Source organism: Cherax quadricarinatus, unplaced genomic scaffold, assembly GCF_038502225.1.
Source record: "Cherax quadricarinatus isolate ZL_2023a unplaced genomic scaffold, ASM3850222v1 Contig935, whole genome shotgun sequence".
NCBI classification, from domain to species: domain Eukaryota; kingdom Metazoa; phylum Arthropoda; class Malacostraca; order Decapoda; family Parastacidae; genus Cherax; species Cherax quadricarinatus.
In genome coordinates this window covers 20,132-38,097 of record NW_027195961.1, presented here as the reverse complement: position 1 = coordinate 38,097, position 17,966 = coordinate 20,132, and the positions used below count along the sequence as shown (strand labels likewise).

General features: G+C 37.3%; 2 protein-coding genes across 3 annotated transcripts; both read right to left on the bottom strand.

Moving 5' to 3' along the window:
• Window positions 1-1,716: 1,716 nt before the first annotated feature.
• LOC128688421 (SH3 domain-binding glutamic acid-rich protein homolog) lies at window positions 1,717-14,114 on the bottom strand. 2 transcript variants are annotated; one of them, XM_070080769.1, is made up of 4 exons: window positions 13,619-14,114; window positions 10,782-10,967; window positions 9,627-9,802; window positions 1,717-2,130 (listed from the first exon to the last, which is right to left on the bottom strand). In XM_070080769.1, exons 1-3 carry the CDS (start codon window positions 13,619-13,621, stop codon window positions 9,668-9,670), a joined length of 324 nt encoding a protein of 107 aa, XP_069936870.1. In that variant the 5' UTR covers window positions 13,622-14,114; the 3' UTR covers window positions 1,717-2,130; window positions 9,627-9,667. The 2 variants fall into 2 exon arrangements, with proteins under 2 accessions (XP_069936870.1, XP_069936869.1); XM_070080768.1 differs by lacking the exon at window positions 1,717-2,130 and having other exon boundaries at window positions 4,676-9,802; window positions 13,619-14,113.
• Window positions 13,639-16,939, bottom strand: LOC138851541 (uncharacterized). Its single transcript, XM_070080767.1, has 3 exons — window positions 16,077-16,939; window positions 14,113-14,565; window positions 13,639-13,652 (listed from the first exon to the last, which is right to left on the bottom strand). The coding sequence occupies exons 1-3, from the start codon at window positions 16,723-16,725 to the stop codon at window positions 13,639-13,641; spliced, it is 1,116 nt and encodes a 371-aa protein (XP_069936868.1). The 5' UTR covers window positions 16,726-16,939.
• Window positions 16,940-17,966: the final 1,027 nt, after the last annotated feature.

The window sequence follows — 17,966 nt, the reverse complement described above, 5'->3', positions numbered from 1 at the left end:
TCCCCTCTTTGCCTCCAAGGACAAAGTTCTTTGTCTCCACAGACTCCTAAGTGCACCACTCACCCTTTTCCCCTCATCAATTCTATGATTCACCTCATCTTTCATAGACCCATCCGCTGATACGTCCACTCCCAAATATCTGAATACATTCACCTCCTCCATACTCTCTCCCTCCAATCTGATATCCAATCTTTCATCACCTAATCTTTTTGTTATCCTCATAACCTTACTCTTTCCTGTATTCACTTTTAATTTTCTTCTTTTGCATACCCTACCAAATTCATCCATGAATCTCTGCAACTTCTCTTCAGAATCTCCCAAGAGCATAGTGTCATCAGCAAAGAGCAACTGTGACAACTCCCACTTTATGTGTGATTCTTTATCTTTCAACTCCACGCCTCTTGCCAAGACCCTCGCATTTACTTCTCTTACAACCCCATCTATAAATATATTAAACAACCACGGTGACATCACACATCCTTGTCTAAGGCCTACTTTTACTGGGAAATAATTTCCCTCTTTCCTACATACTCTAACTTGAGCATCACTATCCTCGTAAAAACTCTTCACTGCTTTCAGTAACCTACCTCCTACACCATACACCTGCAACATCTACCACATTGCCCCCTTATCCACCCTGTCATACGCCTTTTCCAAATCCATAAATGCCACAAAGACCTCTTTAGCCTTATCTAAATACTGTTCACTTATATGTTTCACTGTAAACACCTGGTCCACACACCCCCTACCTTTCCTAAAGCCACCTTGTTCATCTGCTATCCTATTCTCCGTCTTACTCTTAATTCTTTCAATAATAACTCTACCATACACTTTACCAGGTATACTCAACAGACTTATCCCCCTATAATTTTTGCACTCTCTTTTATCCCCTTTGCCTTTATACAAAGGAACTATGCATGCTCTCTGCCAATCCCTAGGTACCTTACCCTCTTCCATACATTTATTAAATAATTGCACCAACCACTCCAAAACTATATCCCCACCTGCTTTTAACATTTCTATCTTTATCCCATCAATCCCGGCTGCCTTACCCCCTTTTTATAATAGTAATGATCAATGTTATAATGCATGAGATTAGTCATAGTTTCAAGCTTCCACTAATACCTGGAAGAAATTACTGTACAATGGCTTCCCAATTTATGAACGACTTGCATTCTGGCGTTCCAACTTAACCTAGTCATTTGTAACACAGAATGTAATATCCTATATAAAATGGAAGTAAAAATGTAGCTATGCATCACTAAAGTTTGTAACTGCAGATTAGCCTTCATAAAACTATTTTCTCGATCCTGTCTTTCGGACCTTGGTCAAAAGTGGGACCAATATAATTGGGGGCGTCTGTAAATCAGGGATCCCTGTATACAAATACAGTACAATATTACTACACTGTTAAGGTATTACAAGTACTGGCAAAAGTTTAGAGCAATAAGAAATACACTTATTGTGTCTAAACATCTGAAAAATGCATGCAAACTAGTCAGTTAATGATGAAATATGCAAGACTACAGAAGCTGGAGATGCAGTATCCTTGCACACATTGTTACACACTATTTTGAACTACCTTCTGCCTCTTCATCTTCGATTTGTGCTTTAGTCAAATTTTCTTTGCCACCTTCCAAGTTGACTTCATTATCTGCTACTGTATCATCAACCTCAACTTCTGTCTCCTCCTCATCCCTGTTTACGGGCACTCCATCTTCATTTTTGGTTGCTGTTTGTCTTGCTCCTATCTCTTCATCTACTGCATCCTTACCCTCTGCTACCACTGTTTCCATTTCGCCATATGTTTCTGTCTCTACTGTATCTTCTACAGCATCTGTCAGTCCTTCGTCTGTGACTGAACGGCATTTTAGAATCAAATGTGTAAAGAATAATTGTCCAGGAATACATGGAACCGCCAGCTATAAATGAAATTACAGTTACTTATTAAAAATTCACTTCTACTAATTCTTTTTCTTTATGATTGCTTTTTTTAAGAGATAAAATAAAAAAAACATTTAGCCCTTGCCAGTAAACTACTATAATCAAAATAACTTTTTACCTTCTGCTGCTGCTGCTGTTGGTACTATTGTTTCATCAGTTGTGGCTTCAACTTGCATCTTTTTCATTCTAAAAATAAAAAAGCATCATTTTGAAAAATAAAAATAAGTTAGAAGGTATTGTATTCCATACATGATAATTATAATATTTTACGTATTTGTAAAAGCAACTTCATCTTGCTGGGGGTGCCCAATTTTTCATTTCTAAAAGTCAGAGAATTTCATACAATGCCTCTCTAAAATAGTCCTGTCTCACATGCATTAGACTCAATTGGTAGTCTTGGTCTTATGCTAAACTAGCATGAAGACCAACAAATTTCAATTTTATTAGCAAGACTAATACAATGATGCTGCCAGCCAAATGAATAGCCGGCTATCATTCAGTATTGCAGTCCTTGTGCAACTGCCTGACTTTACCCTTACCAAGAAGAGGCACACTTCCTCTACAACACTGGAAAACTGTTCATAAAACACCCTTGCAAATATTACCACACTAAGTATGTTATACTGACCAATAACACAATTTTCATATCTGATATACTGGTCTTTTAGAATCTACAAATCACTTTTTTTTATATAACATTTTACTGTACCATGAGCTTAGAACTTGTTCCAATTTCTATAGGAATCTTGTTATCTAACAATATTAGCAAATTATTCTTCCTATTCACTGATGCATAGGAAGACCTGATACAGCACTACTCCCTGGAATAAATGCACTTTTGTACATATCTACACTCGGTCACTAGTATGCAGAATAAGCATGTCCTCATTAAACATATCACATGATACCAAGTTGAAATTTATGGAATGCAAAGTATGTACACCCCTGGGTACTGGTTCCCTCAAGGAAGGTTCCTTGATGCTGGTGAGGGGCTCTTGATCTAGGGAATTGTATAATCCTACGGGTTTAGCGCTTCCCCCTTGATTACAACAATAATAATAATCTGGGCATTGGTAAGCAAAGATGATTAAGTCAGAGAGGAACAAGCAATGACTGCCGCAATGACTGCCACAATGACTGCCACAATGACTGCCACAATGACTGCCACAATGACTGCCGCAATGACTGCCACAATGACTGCCGCAATGACTGCCACAATGACTGCCACAATGACTGCCACAATGACTGCCACAATGACTGCCACAATGACTGCCACAATGACTGCCACAATGACTGCCACAATGACTGCTGCAATGACTGCTGCAATGACTGCCGCAATGACTGCCGCAATGACTGCCACAATGACTGCCACAAGGCTGAGGAAGCAAGAAATAAAAATTTGAGTAGCACACATTAATAACTTCATCATTTTCTTTAAATAAAATGAACCAGATTAATCCTGAAGCTCGTAATAGGCAATCTGGGAGATTGGGGTTGGAAAAGCAAATGTTCAGAAAGTTAGAATACCTGTATATGGCAGTCTATGTCACATAATTAAACAATTGGATAAGTTAGTTATCCTATATTCAGCATCACTGAACCTGAAGGAAATTTTCATAACAGATTCTCTAAGTTTCTTACACATCATTAGCAGTTAATGATGTTTGAGAGTTCTTTAAAGAATCTTAAAAATGACAATTCTTGGTGCTGTACTGCAAAATGGTAGCTGTCACAGTTTCTTCCCTCCACTGAATTAAGAGCAAAAATTAAATATCATAACACTGTTCTTTTTCACTAAGTATCTGATAGGTTCTAGGTAGTAAGTGGGTAAACAGCAACCACCCAGGGAGGTACTACTGTCCTGCCAAGTGAGTAATTGTAATTGTTTTACATGATGGTAGGATTGCTGGTGTCTTTTTTTTTCTCCCATAAATATGCAAGATTTCAGGTACGTCTTGTTACTTCTACTTACACTTAGGTCACACTACATATGAATGTACAAGCATATATATACACACTCCTCTGGGTTTTCTTCTACTTTCTTTCTAGTTCTTGTTCTTGTTTATTTCCTCTTATCTTCATGGGAAAGTGGAACAGAATTCTTCCTCTGTAAGCCATGTGTGTCGTAAGAGGCGACTAAAATGCCAGGAGCAAGGGCCTAGTAACCCCTTCTCCTGTACAAATTAATAAATTTGAAAGGAGAAACTTTCGTTTTTCCTTTTGGGCCACCCTGCCTTGGTGGGATATAGCCAGTTTGTTGAAAGATCTGACAGTAATTTTATGTTACCCACAATAAAATGCTGATACCACTCAGAGCAATCATATCCCTGGAAATTAAATGTTTTATAGAATATCTGAACTTTTCTTAGGCATATATTAGTCATCCTTCATTAGATACTGAAGCAACCGAGCAAGCAAGAGAAAGCCAAATATTGGTAAGCAATGTTTTATCAACAACAGAAGCAATAAAGCATTGTGACATATCCTATTACACACTTCATAACAAAATACTGCTCCCTTTGGTTCAAAATTAAAGTTTATACCCAGAATAGAATTGTAATCTATATGTTAAAATGTTAATCGAGTACTGTAAATAATGTTACTGTACTTTTATGAAAGCTGATGGCAGCAGTGATAAACTGCAGTGATAATGCATTACAGTACTTCGTAAGAGGTGTTAATCAAATGTATAGATTCTATCATATTAAAGGAAGTACAATAAAAAACAATGCAGTACATGCATAATATATTTTTATAAACACAAAAATTATGGATACAGGTTATTTCTTAATCTACCAATTGTTAAGACATAAGGCCATATTAGTTGAACACTATTTAAAAAGACTACAGCCAAATACTGCCATGATCAAACAAGATAAGACAAGATCCACATTAAATAAATAAGGATTTGCTACATGCTTCTTGAAACTCTCCCTTGTAATGATGCACAACATACTTCTAATACACTATAAATTCAACAAACCTGCTTGCAGTATGACATTTTCTTTAATGTAGCAACTAGTTTACCTAATACAATAAATCAACCTTTATTTTTATTAGCACAAACCCATGAATAAATAAGTCTTTCTATACAGTTTTGTCCTGTTTGTCTTTGTGCTACACAGTGGGAATGGCCATCAAAAATGATACAAGCAAGTGCAGTATGGCCTTAAACCCCTCATTTATACACTACCCAAATATTATAATCTTGCCAAACTCATCCATTTCACTTCCTGTGTAAGCAAGACAAAGCAATTCAAAGGAAAGGAGTGATGGTTCTTAAGTTTGGATTTTTTTTTCCCCCACATACCAACTGTCTCCCACTGATGTAGAGTGCCCCAAAAAAGAAGAAACACTTTTACCATCACTCACTCTAGTTTGGATTATCATCATCTCCACACTACCACGAAGGAAGCAGGAAAACCAAGAAAGTATATGTAATTAATGTAGGGTATGAGTTGTGCCTGAAAATATTTAATGCACAAGCAAAGATTTAACTTTAAGGGAGAGAAAAGTTATTATACAAACATCTTTCAATCATTCATTTAAGTGACAGGAGTTTTCCTAATACCCGAGTATCAGCATCTTATTTTCCTAGCCAGACTGGTAAAAGGTTGAGAAATTTTAACAATTTATGCTCTACAATCAATAAAATTGTTCTTGCAATCTTTATGTATGAGCATTGGCCTCCATTTACCATATTCATTTCTATCACTTTTCAATCAGTGTTGATACTAATTTTGATTTACTGAATACAGTAAAAATAACTAGAAGATGCTTCAGCTGGAGTTCCTGCTCTTACCTCTTCCTCATACATTTTGCTGACCTAGGTTTTGTTTACATGTGAGGAGGTCACTTGTGACCAAGTTTTCTGAGAAGAGAAAATCAACAAGTGTAGCTCATACTATTAACAATATGAAGTATAGCACTGTACATATATAAGCCATGAAATAAGAGCAGTAAGCTGTTGTAAGAAATGAGTTAGTATAACTCTCATTATACTCGTATATGATATTGGAAAAACTGTATATAATTTAAAGAAAAAAAAAATTGTGCTGAAGCTTTTGATACCTTTAGGAATTTATGTAGGCCTGCAAACTATGATGTTCACATTTTTTTATATAAATGGTTTGCCATTTATATAAATGGACCAAGCCAAGTGTTTTCACAAACTCCTCTAGCTTGAAATAAAGCTTTAACAGAAATAGGAAATGCCACTGTAGTCATCAAGTGAAATCTATTGGTAAAAAGGCATCTGAAAATTATATTGCTGCTAATAAATATTTTTCTGTAGATAAATAAATTTACACTTTTACTGAAAGAGTAAATTATCTCTTGAATAAATATGTACTACTATAGTCTAAAGAGACAGATATTCTCTTGCTTGTAGCAATAAGAATCAGTGGCTGGGGGTAAAAGAATCTATGGAAATATTAACAGTTTGAATGTGTACTAATGCAGCTACAATACAGCACATTCTTGGAAATGGAAAAAGTAATAAAGTAATGGCAAAAGTAATGTTGCCAGGGCATTACTAAGCATACAAGGCAACTTGGATTTTTCAAGAGCCAACCTTCAATGGTTTATAAAATATTGTTATTGAGGAGCATTGCAAAACAGCCAGGCTCCCTACAACTGCAAGCTTTTGCTACTGGTTTATAATTACTACTACTCCACCTGCTGACTAATTGTATTAAAGAGCAATTAAGAGTAACTGATGAACATTACAGCAAATTTTTTTCCCTATCTACAGTTTAATGTTAAGTTTCAGCTTGTCTATATTGACAGTGCTTGACTGTAATCCACTGAAAGACCCAAAGTACTGGAATTTGTGCTGCTTTCACATAATGAAGGAGTGTGTGTTAACAAATGTGTTGGATCATATAATTTGTAATTTTTTAAACAGACTGATTGTGAAGGATGTGTGTGCAATGACTCGTGAAATCATAACACAACTGTAAACAAATCACAGAACAGGTGGGACTCAAACCCATCGCAGTCAGGTTGCACTAGTTAGTGTGATACAAGGCTCAGTGACATCTATTTGCAAAAATGGAAATGAGATTTCACTTAGGCAAATAAAAACTTAAAGCAGATGTTCATTAGAAAACATTATTTTTTGGTTTGATTAACTTCAGCTTCTGCAGTTTAATTCTGGCATTTGGACACTTAGAGAGGACAGAACAAAATACAATGACAAATTGTTTATAAATCTGAAGTGGAGGAAAAGAGGCTGTCTGAAAAGCTTGGACATCCAACAGGCATGTGTGAGCATGTTAGATAGGAGGAAGTGGAGGCAATTGATTTTTATGACTAAGTGCTGTTTGAGTGTGAGCAAGGTAATATTTATGAAGTATTTCAGGAAAACTGGTTAGCTGGACCGAGTCCTGGAGATGGGAAATACAGTGCCTGCACTCTGCGGGGTGGGAATATCGCAGTTTGGAGGGGTATCTGAACTGTAATGCTGGCAAGTCTATACCAAGACAGTGATCAAATGAGTGAAAGTGTTTCTTCTTCTTTGGATCACCCCACTTTGATGAGAAACTGCTGTTTGCAGTGAAAAAATGCAACTAATCAGTGTTGTCACACATGTAAATGCACAATACATACTGGAAAATTAACATTGAAATGCTCTTGATTAAACTGAGAATATTTCAATGTGTATTAAATTTTTATTATTCTTAAAAGTGATAACTTTAGATATAATTAGTGTAAATCATTATAGAAGCAGAATACTTTCAGCAATTTTGACAATACAAAAGTCACTAAACGTAACATAACTGTAGTAATACATTACAGTAACCAGAACTTGGATTATATCAGCAGTAATAATCAGGAAGCCATGTGTGTCATAAGAGGCGACTGAAATGCTGGGAGCAAGGGGCTAGTAACCCCTTCTCCTGTATAATTTACTAACTCTAAAAAGAAAAATTTGGGTGACCCATAAAAGAAAAACCTGTATTTTTCTTTTTGGGTCACCCTACCATCATGGGATACAATTGGTGTGTCAAAAAAGAAAATGTTTAAACAAGTTTCAATGTAATATGGCTAATTAAGATAAAGAAATCTGAAAAATCTACAAACTTCAAGTATTTAATCCCATGGTAATAATTTTCCCCACCAATAAGTGGGGATCTTGGAGTTCAAAGGGTCATTTGAATTGTGATGCCTGCACACTTATGCAAAAATGGCTATTGAATTAGTGATGGTGAAGGAGTCTCCTCCTTTAAGTAACATTACCTTGGTGGGAAATAACTCAAGTGTTAACAAAAGTATTTTTTTTTTTTTAAACACACTGGCCATCCCTCACCAAGGCAAGATGGCCCATAAAAGAAACATTCACAAGTTTTTCTTTTTACATTTAGTAATTTATACAAGATTATTATGGGGGAGCTCTAAACCTGTAGGAATTGTACAACAAATTATACAGGAGAAGGGGTTGCTAGCCCCTTGTTCCCGGCATTTTAGTTGCCTCTTACAACACGCGTGGTTTACAGAGGAAGGATTCTGTTAAGCACATGACTTTTGTATTATGGTTGTTTCCTAATATTAATCTGTAAATTAGAACTTAGTAGTGAATACAAGAGTAACTTGCAGTCCTCTTATCTTTTTCACATTAGTAGGTCCCCCACCCAAAAGATGCTTTAAATTGAGCTATTCAAAGTTTCAGGTATGAAAGCTTCTAAATTTAGTTGACAAGTCCTTCATTTTACAGTATCTCCAAAGATGTCATTTATAAGCAGTAACCAGAAGTAGCTACAATTGATTTAGAAATGCACATATGTAACTTATTTTTATTTATAAGCGAGTGAAAATTTTCTGAGACTAGAGGATAATACAATATGGATTAACATATTTTGTAGAACTTTGTCACCTATGTTCATGGACTGTATATGCTTCATTGTAAATCTATACTATGATGCACAGTCATAAAATGAGTTACTGTAGCTTCATATTTGATACTATAGTAATCTTAAAATGTTAAATCTACTGATAAAATTATCATGCCAGGACATCAATTTCAATTACTAGTTACTGTTTGATATAGTATGAATCAGCTCTCAGGATACAAAATGAACACCATTGATAGTTATAATAAATCAATATTGTTCACATTACAACCTGAGCCATTCCATTCAACATAATCTTAAATGCTCTTGGTTTAAACTCAGTGGGAGAGTTGCATACTGTATTATACTAAAGATACATTGATGCCTTAAGAAAATACTCTCCTGTAATACAGTTAAAATATTCTACTCAAACAGCAAATTATTTTTAGCATATTTTCCTGCAACTATGAAAAGCCAAATACATATATAGTATAGTTCAGATACAGTACTTAAAACTATAAGAGATGACAAGATTTTACACACTAGTCCTAAAATTGTTTGAGAAGATCAACCTTATGCTGTTAAGCAAACAAATACACGTAACATTACAAGGAACTATACTATTTGGGTATTTTTCAAGACAGTATTGTAGTTTATACAGTTTCATTTATTCTTACCGTACATGCAGTTTCAAAATCCCACATTCATAAGACTGGTAATAATTACTGTTCACCAAGCAAAACTACACAGACAATCATGTGCAGTAGCACTACTACAGCCCCAATAGGATGAATGGAAGGCTGAATGTTCCACATCTGAGGCTTACTGCAAGCTGGGTTAGTGCACCCCTACCTGGCTGAAACACCATTGGTCAACTGTGATGTCTCACTCTGTCACTTTGCCTTCGCTCTGTCTTCAGGAAGAATACCAGTAATGCCAGTCTTTATGCCCTTCTTTTCTTCCTCGGTCAATTTTAAGAACTCTCCAAGTGAATCCGTTTCATTAGCCATATCCAAATCATCAAAGTCCTGAAAAAAAATTTGAGAAATAAAGTAATACTGTAATGTTACACATTCCATCCATTAAATATGAATACTTAGTGTACAACTGCTTCAAGGTTAATGAATAAAATACATCTCAGAGTTGCTAAGGATTCATCATTAGTCCCAGAGTAAAAATGACAGAATAATGTAGGATAATGCTCTACTCTTGTAAAAAAAATAAACAAAAAGCTAAGCTAAATATTACACTATGTAGTAAGCGTTTTCCAATCATTTTCCCCAACATGACTCACGAAATCGTAATGACACGATTGCAATCGTGTCATTACGATTTCGTGAGTCATGTTGACGGAAGCGAGGGGACTTGAGCTAGAGTTCGTCACGGCCACACTAGCTGGAGATTCGTCTGTAAAAACTTGCATTTAGGGTCACAGTGGTGCCTATGCTAACCTTCCTATGATGTAGAAATATACCTAGTTGGACGAATCTTATTGTGGCTAGTTGGTCCAGTGGCTAACGCAACGGTCTGGAGTTTTCAGACTCTCTGACCGTGGGTTCAAATCCCGCCCATGGTATGGTTCATTTTCCCCAGTTTGCATAACTGTTTTGATAAAGGGAATATTTTTTCTGTAAGAACTGATATCTACAGTCAACATGCTAGGTTCAGCTTTATAGTAAATACATTAGTTCTTTTACATTAATATAGTTTACAGTCTTATACAGTAATAAAATTTATGGTAAATACAATTTTCCTATTAATAGGGTTGATTTAAACAAATGGTAAGGATCACAGCACAATACTCTTACATAAAATTACATTGAAGAAATGTTATCCTGAGACCAACTGCAGAAAACTGAATAGTATTGGTAAATATCAGCATTTATGATATTAATTATATTTATATAGCAAAGAAACAGCAAATATACATTATCAAAATAACTGAATCAATTTTTTTTATACACACATGTATATATTTCACATTAATTATACACGTCACAAACTTACTCCACAGTACTCAGCCTCATTGAAAATCTGCGGTGTCATGGGAACCCTGTTGTGTCCTTTTGGCTTTGCATTCTCATTCATGTAATGTTTTGCATCTTCTTGACCAGGGTCGGTGATATCTATGGCGATGAATGGGATGTTCTTACTTTCAAGGATCATAACAGCGCGCTGTTGGCTTTTTTCAACCTGAAATGATAAAAAGAACTTTAAATTCTAACCTTTGAATGTAATCTACACTTTTATTTTTTGGTTTCAGGTCAAATGATTGTTGTACCAGGATTATTAAATCTGAAATATAACTAGTTACTATCAAGTATATTACCCTATAATCAACAGAATAGGTAGGAGTTAAATTGAGTGTACAGTACATATCTCAACCTAGATCATGAAGAAAATTATAGTACAGTACTTTAATTGTACCGAGATGGCTATGCAGACCTCAGACCACTGGTAGCAACAGCCTGATTTACCAGGCACTCAACGAGGAAACCTGTCCTTAAGGCAGGCTGGAAGGATAACATAAGAACATAAGAAAGGAAGAACACTGCAGGAGGCCTGTTGGCCCATACTATGCAGGTCCTTCACAAATCCATCCCACTAATAGAATATTTGCCCTCATAAGAACATAAGATCATAAGAACTAAGGAACAGTGCAACAGGTCCACTGGTCCATGCGAGGCAGCTCCAATTCTCCCCACTGGCTTAAGCCAATGCCTTGACCTAGCGAGGTCAGACACATGACTGCGTCCGACCTAGTAGCTAGTCAGGTCCATTTCACACCCACTCATAAGAACATAAGAACACAAGAAAGAAGGAATGCCGCAGCAGGCCTACTGACCCACACAAAGCAGGTCCATGTGTCCCCCCCAGATTAGCCCAATGACCCACCTATTCAGGTCACTTCCACTTAAGGAAGGAGCACAGAATCAGACCTAGTAGCACATAACCCTTAAACCTGGTCAAGGGTTATCCTTGTTGTTCAGGCTGATTTTTGGAGAGTTGTTGCAACAACGAAACTTACATTCTGTTAAACTGATCTATACTTTATAAGTCAAGATAAGAGGCTGCTTAAAAAAAAAAAGTACACCCTATACATAGAAGAGAGGCTGACCAGAGAGGTAACTATAGGGGGGAATGAAGGACTGAAGATGGGAGGGATGGGGTTTAGGAAATGGGGGAGGGGGTAGGAGTGCTGAAGAGTTAAAGTTACAATAGGCGGGGTGCCAAGTGATGCTGTCCCCCCCAATCCCACAGCATATAGTGTGAAGGTGACACCTTTCCCCCTTTCCCCCCACTGTCACTTGGACTTCCAAACAGGACAAAGCTAGTACCTACCTAGTGATGGCACCAGCTGGTGAATCCTTTGTATCATTTCAAGTTGTTTGAAGTTAGCCTTCACTTAATATTGCATCTCATGATATATGAAACTACCCGACACTGGACTGTCATGTGGCGACCCACTCAGTGATGTCATTACCCCTATGGTAAGCTCATAATGTAGCATCTGCTTGCATGCACTGCCTTAGATAATAAGGTCTACTAACATAGCTAAAACTAAGGTAGCCAGTGGCATGCCTCAGTGATCGTTGGCTCACCAGTGGGACCTACTCGTCTGTGCAGCCACAGTATTAAGGCGGAAAGATGTTAACCTAGTTAACAACTCAATGTGGAACTTAAAATTGTCTTGAGTACCTTGGGAGATTATCATCCCCCATATGGCTTGCTTTCTGACCTGACATCTTGGTTAACTACCTGATCAATAAAGCAGTTCACAACACATCGGTAATACTGACAAGTATGTGAATGAGGCTCTGTATGGTATACAATACTGGCAAGATGAAGAATTAGACACTTGCAGGATCTGGGTATCTTTATTGTAGATGTTTTGCCATCCAGTGGCTTTATCAATACAAATTCAATTACATAATTGGAAGGTAGTAGAACTATATACAAAAGATGAGGTAATCAGTCCCTCAGCCTTGGAGTTGGTGTGAAGAGCACCGTAGTCATGAAGATTCTGGAATCTTCATGACTAGGGTGCTCTTCACACCAACTCCAAGGCTGAGGGACTGATTACCTCATCTTTTGTATATAGTTCTGTCTTCAAATTATGTCCTAAAATCTTACTGAAATTCACTGGATAGCGAAAAGTCCACAATAAAGATGCCCAGATGTTGCACGTGTCTCGGTTTTCATCTTGTCGGTATTGTATACCATCCTTGTACAAAGATGAGGTAATCAGTCCCTCAGGTTGAGGGAATGATTACTTCAAACTCCTCTCCTTACCCCTCTCTGATTTGTATTGGACTGAAAAAGCAACTATATGGCAAAACGTTTCCTTAATAAAGAGTCCCATATGTTGCTTAAGTGTCTCAATCTTCAACTCGTCAGTTTTCAAAACCATTTCACATTGTATACCCTACCTGGAGTCTACCCGGACAGCATTCCGCGGCCCGATCCACGACCAGGCCTCCAGGTGGATCAGGGCCTAATCAACCAGGCTGTTACTGCTGGCCGCACGTAGTCCAATGTACGAAGCACACCCTGACTGCTTTGGCACCGACTTTAAAAAGAAAAAAAAAAGGGGGAGGGGGCTTAGGAACCCAAGATCAGTGTTGTACCTATGTTTGCACATTTGACCATATCTATCTTATACAGTAAATAACTATTGCATTACTCCAATAGTACAAAGAAAATGTGAGGATGCATAAGTAAAATTGAATTACTCATAAAGGTACATGCTGTATAATCCTCCGGGTTTAGCGCTTCCCCCTTGATTATAATAATAATAATAATCATAAAGGTACACAAAATTATTTATGAAACATTATACTAACCATTATTGTTTGTAGTCTTATTAATAGATGGATCCTGTGTGGCAGTCACTGCAATAGCACTGTGATTATCTTCTAGAGTTTCCTTGATGTCTCTCTTGCAATGAACTTGATTGTCTATTTCTTTTCTGGTATTTGAAGGAGGACCACTATGAGCAGCTTGAATGGCCTTTTCAATCTGTGCGTTACAATGTTTGACTATGAGCAGATGATGATCTTGGAGGGTTTAAAATAGTTTGGTTCAATGTACACCTACCATCCGACTTACAACCTGCTCGACTTACGACCACTCGACTTACGACTATTTTTTATGCCAAATTTCTGGGAAATAAACAACTATTTGTGTTGTACACAGTGTTTAGCCTAAACCTTACAGTATAAAATGCAGTACTAACAACATAAAAAGTAAAGTAAAACATGAAATACCAAAATAAAACAATAAAATAAAGTCATTACAAAAATGTTTTGTTGATATTCAGTAGTAAAGTTCGACTTACGACCACTTACGACCGTTTTCTCGGAACCGAACTCGGTCGTAAGTCGGATGGTAGGTGTATTTGTCAGTGGGTTCTCTTTAGATGGGCAAACTTGTGATGGAACTTCACTTTCAGTTGCTTCCAGTAAAGAAGATTCCTCTGGAATTGAAGCCATGCTTAGCAGATTGATTGTGCTATTTTTCACAGCAAGTGTGTTAGACAGAAGCCTTGGTACTTTAAAAATGCCACTGTTTATATTTTCACTCGTGTGCTGCACAGGCACTGTCACTGCTGCATGTTTCCCTTGATGTGATATGGAGTGAGTATTGATGAATGCACTGGAGATGATGTTTTGGAAGCTGGGTTGTTCAAATGTTGTCTGATCCTGAGTTGCATTAATGTTGCTGTTTTTCAGAGCAAGTAAATCCAACCTGGGTATATCCCTCTGTCCTCTTGGGTTGTAGGGTAACCAATCTGCAAAGATATGTATTATACACAAATATTAGTAATAATGGTAGAATTAAAGACAAATTGTTGGGTAAATGGACACAAATGCAAGTAATGTGACATTTTATTGTGGCAACGTTTTTCTCTCCAGGAGCTTTGTCAAGCTGTTACACACCTTGTGAATCCTTGTGATGTTTTTAACGGCTTGACAAAGCTCATGGAGAGCGAAACATTGCCACAAACTAACACATTAGTTGCATGTGTCCATTTACCTACCCACATACAAAACATCTTGAGAAACATTGATCTCCCTCATTCACTACATTGTTTCCTATTTGCATTTGTATTTGATGAAAGTTTTTCTTTCTCGGGCCACCCTGCCTTGGTGAGAAATGGCCGATATTTTAATTAATAATAAAAAAAAATTGCATTTGCAGGTTCTGAGTTCCAGGTACTCAGCTGCAACCCCAATGGAAATAAGTCACTCTGTCTCACTTTTTTGGGTTATACCAGGTTCTCTACACATATGCTGCTATGTATGATAATTCTATGTAACTGTATTTGTGTATACCTGAGTAAACTTACTTACTTACTTACTTATTCTTAACCTTTATTTAATCTTGCATTTTTATCATACCTAATGCTGAAACCATTTACAGTATGGAGTCTACTTCCATCATTTTACTCTCATTAGGTTTGTATACCTGGAGAGAGTTCCGGGGGTTAACGCCCCCGCGACCCGCTCTGTGACTAGGCCTCATGGTGGATCAGGGCTTGATCAACCAGGCTGTTACTGCTGGCCACACATAATCCAACATACAAACAACAGCCCAACTGGTCAGGTACTGACTTTAGGTGCCTGTCCAGTGCTTGTATTACATAGAAACATGTCAATACTTATGGGTATATCCCATTTCATCCCTGGAAGACAAAACATCTCAATAAAATGCTATAAACTGCATACTGTTTTACTAACATACCATTAGTCTTATCTGAGCAACTGGAGTCCACCCAAATCTTAACATTCTGGTCCCTCCCATGATGACACCTGGCTGTGACCTCGGCACTACAGGCAAGCACTGCTTTACAGTGCTTTGCTTTACGGAGTATCACTAATGCAGCATGTTTTAATTATACCCATTCTTCATTTATTCAGACTTACTACAAAAAAATATATTCACCACTCACTGTAAGCTAAGGACAAAAATATTTGAAAGCAATGTATGTACTTTATGTGCATTTTTTAGGCCTAACTCTAATGCTCACTTAATAAATGACAGTGTAAACATATTGTAAGGCTTTTATATGTCTATGATTCACTTTACAGTGATTTTTGCTTTACAGCAGTAGCCCAGAACCTAACCTGCTGTACAAGCAGTACCCGCTTGTACTCATGAGAATCTGGTACATCATGACAGTAACTTTTATGATTGTATTGTCCTCTCTAGTGTTGCTAGGTACAACTACAGAGAGCATAAATGCAGTATCTATCATATAATATACTGTATACTTTTTAATTATTAACCAGGGAAACTCACCTGACTCAAGTGTGGAAATCTCAGATAAAAAATTTGTTATTTGCTTCCTCTTGTGACTTGTGAACCTGTTTTTTCCTTTTTCACTTTTTGAGGATATGTGCTCCTGTATCACTGGGTGATGAATATCTTTTTCGTTCAAATTTGAACCTGCTTTATGGGTGGTTTTCTTTGGGATTGTGCTCTGACTTTTTGAAAGGGCACTGATGGAAGAAGCTTTCAATTTACCTCTATGTCTAACATATCCATGACTATTAGTAACATGTGCAGATTTGCTTATCCTACTTAGTGTAGTTTTTTTTTTTTTGCTACCTTGTGATGGTGCACTGCTCATTTCATGGCAGTATTCTGTGGACATTTCATCATAAATGGAGCACCTGGTTAGATCACTCAGCTTATAAATAATCTTGTCACTTATTACATCCTGTGGCTTTTCAAAATGGTCTGATGGTTCGTCAGCCAGACGGCACCTCCTCCTAATTTCCAAGCTATGGATTCTCTGCATTATATTCACACCACACACTGCCCTCAGACATGACATCTCCACTGCCTCCAGCCTTCTCCTTGTTGCAACATTCACCACCCATGCTTCATACCCATATAAGAGCATTGGTATAACTGTACTCTCATACATTCCCCTCTTTGCTTTCATGAATAAAGTTACAGTGTGCAACTCTCAAAATCACTTAATTTTTTTTACTTAACCACTCCCTGCTTAATGCTCAGGCAGTTACCACAACCGTCTCACATTACACACTCAGGCACTCACCACAACCCTCTCACATCACACACACACACTCAGGCACTCACCTCAACCCTCTCACATTACACACTCAGGCACTCACCACAACCCTCTCACACACCACACACACTCAAGCACTTACCACAACCCTCTCACACTACACTCAGGCACTCACCACAACCCTCTCACACTACACACTCACTCACCACAACCCTCTCACACCACACACTCACTCACCACAACCATCTCACACTACACACTCACTCACCACAACCCTCTCACACCACACACTCACTCACCACAACCCTCTCACCACAACATGTCAAGTGATGTGTCTAATATAACTGGACACACTGACAGAATTTAAGAGGGGTCAAGAGAATGAAAGGTTATGAGAGATGGGAAGAAAGAATGGATGAAGGAAAGAGAAAATGGGAGAAGGGAAAAAGAGAGGGAGGGATACAAAAAATGGGGTGTGAAGTACTGTACATTCTTTTTTCTTTCATTATTAAAAAGATAAATTAGATATGGAACAATGTTGAGAATGCACTTCCAATGATATTGTGTCTACAGGGAAACAGGAACAGTTCCCAACACTAGCCATGAATAAATAGTCACAGTACTGTGGCTGCAACAATAAACAATACACTGAGGTACTAGTTATGAATGATTATCAGACGTCTCAATTGTTAGCTAAAACCCTCGGTATTCATTCCCCAGTGATGAACAAAATATTTACAATTTCAAATTTAAAGTACACCGACAGGTGTAAATTTTTCTGTATATATAACCTGAGAGTTGCATCCCTATCTCAAGGATCAACATTTGTGGTGTTAGGAACAGGTTAACTGCATCCTTAATTACCTACATTCAGTCAATAGGCTTATATCTAACAAACTAAGTTATAAAAGTTTGGAAGTTGAATACAAAAAAATGTAGTAAGGAAAATGAATAATGATTGATGAGAGAGGTGTGTCAGAAGAACAGTATACATACTCAAGAATAATGACTGATGAGGGAGGTGTGTGAGAAGAACAGTATACATACTCAAGAATAATGACTGATGAGGGACGTGTGTGAGAAGAACAGTATACATACTCAAGAATAATGACTGATGAGAGAGGTGTGTGAGAAGAACAGTATACATACTC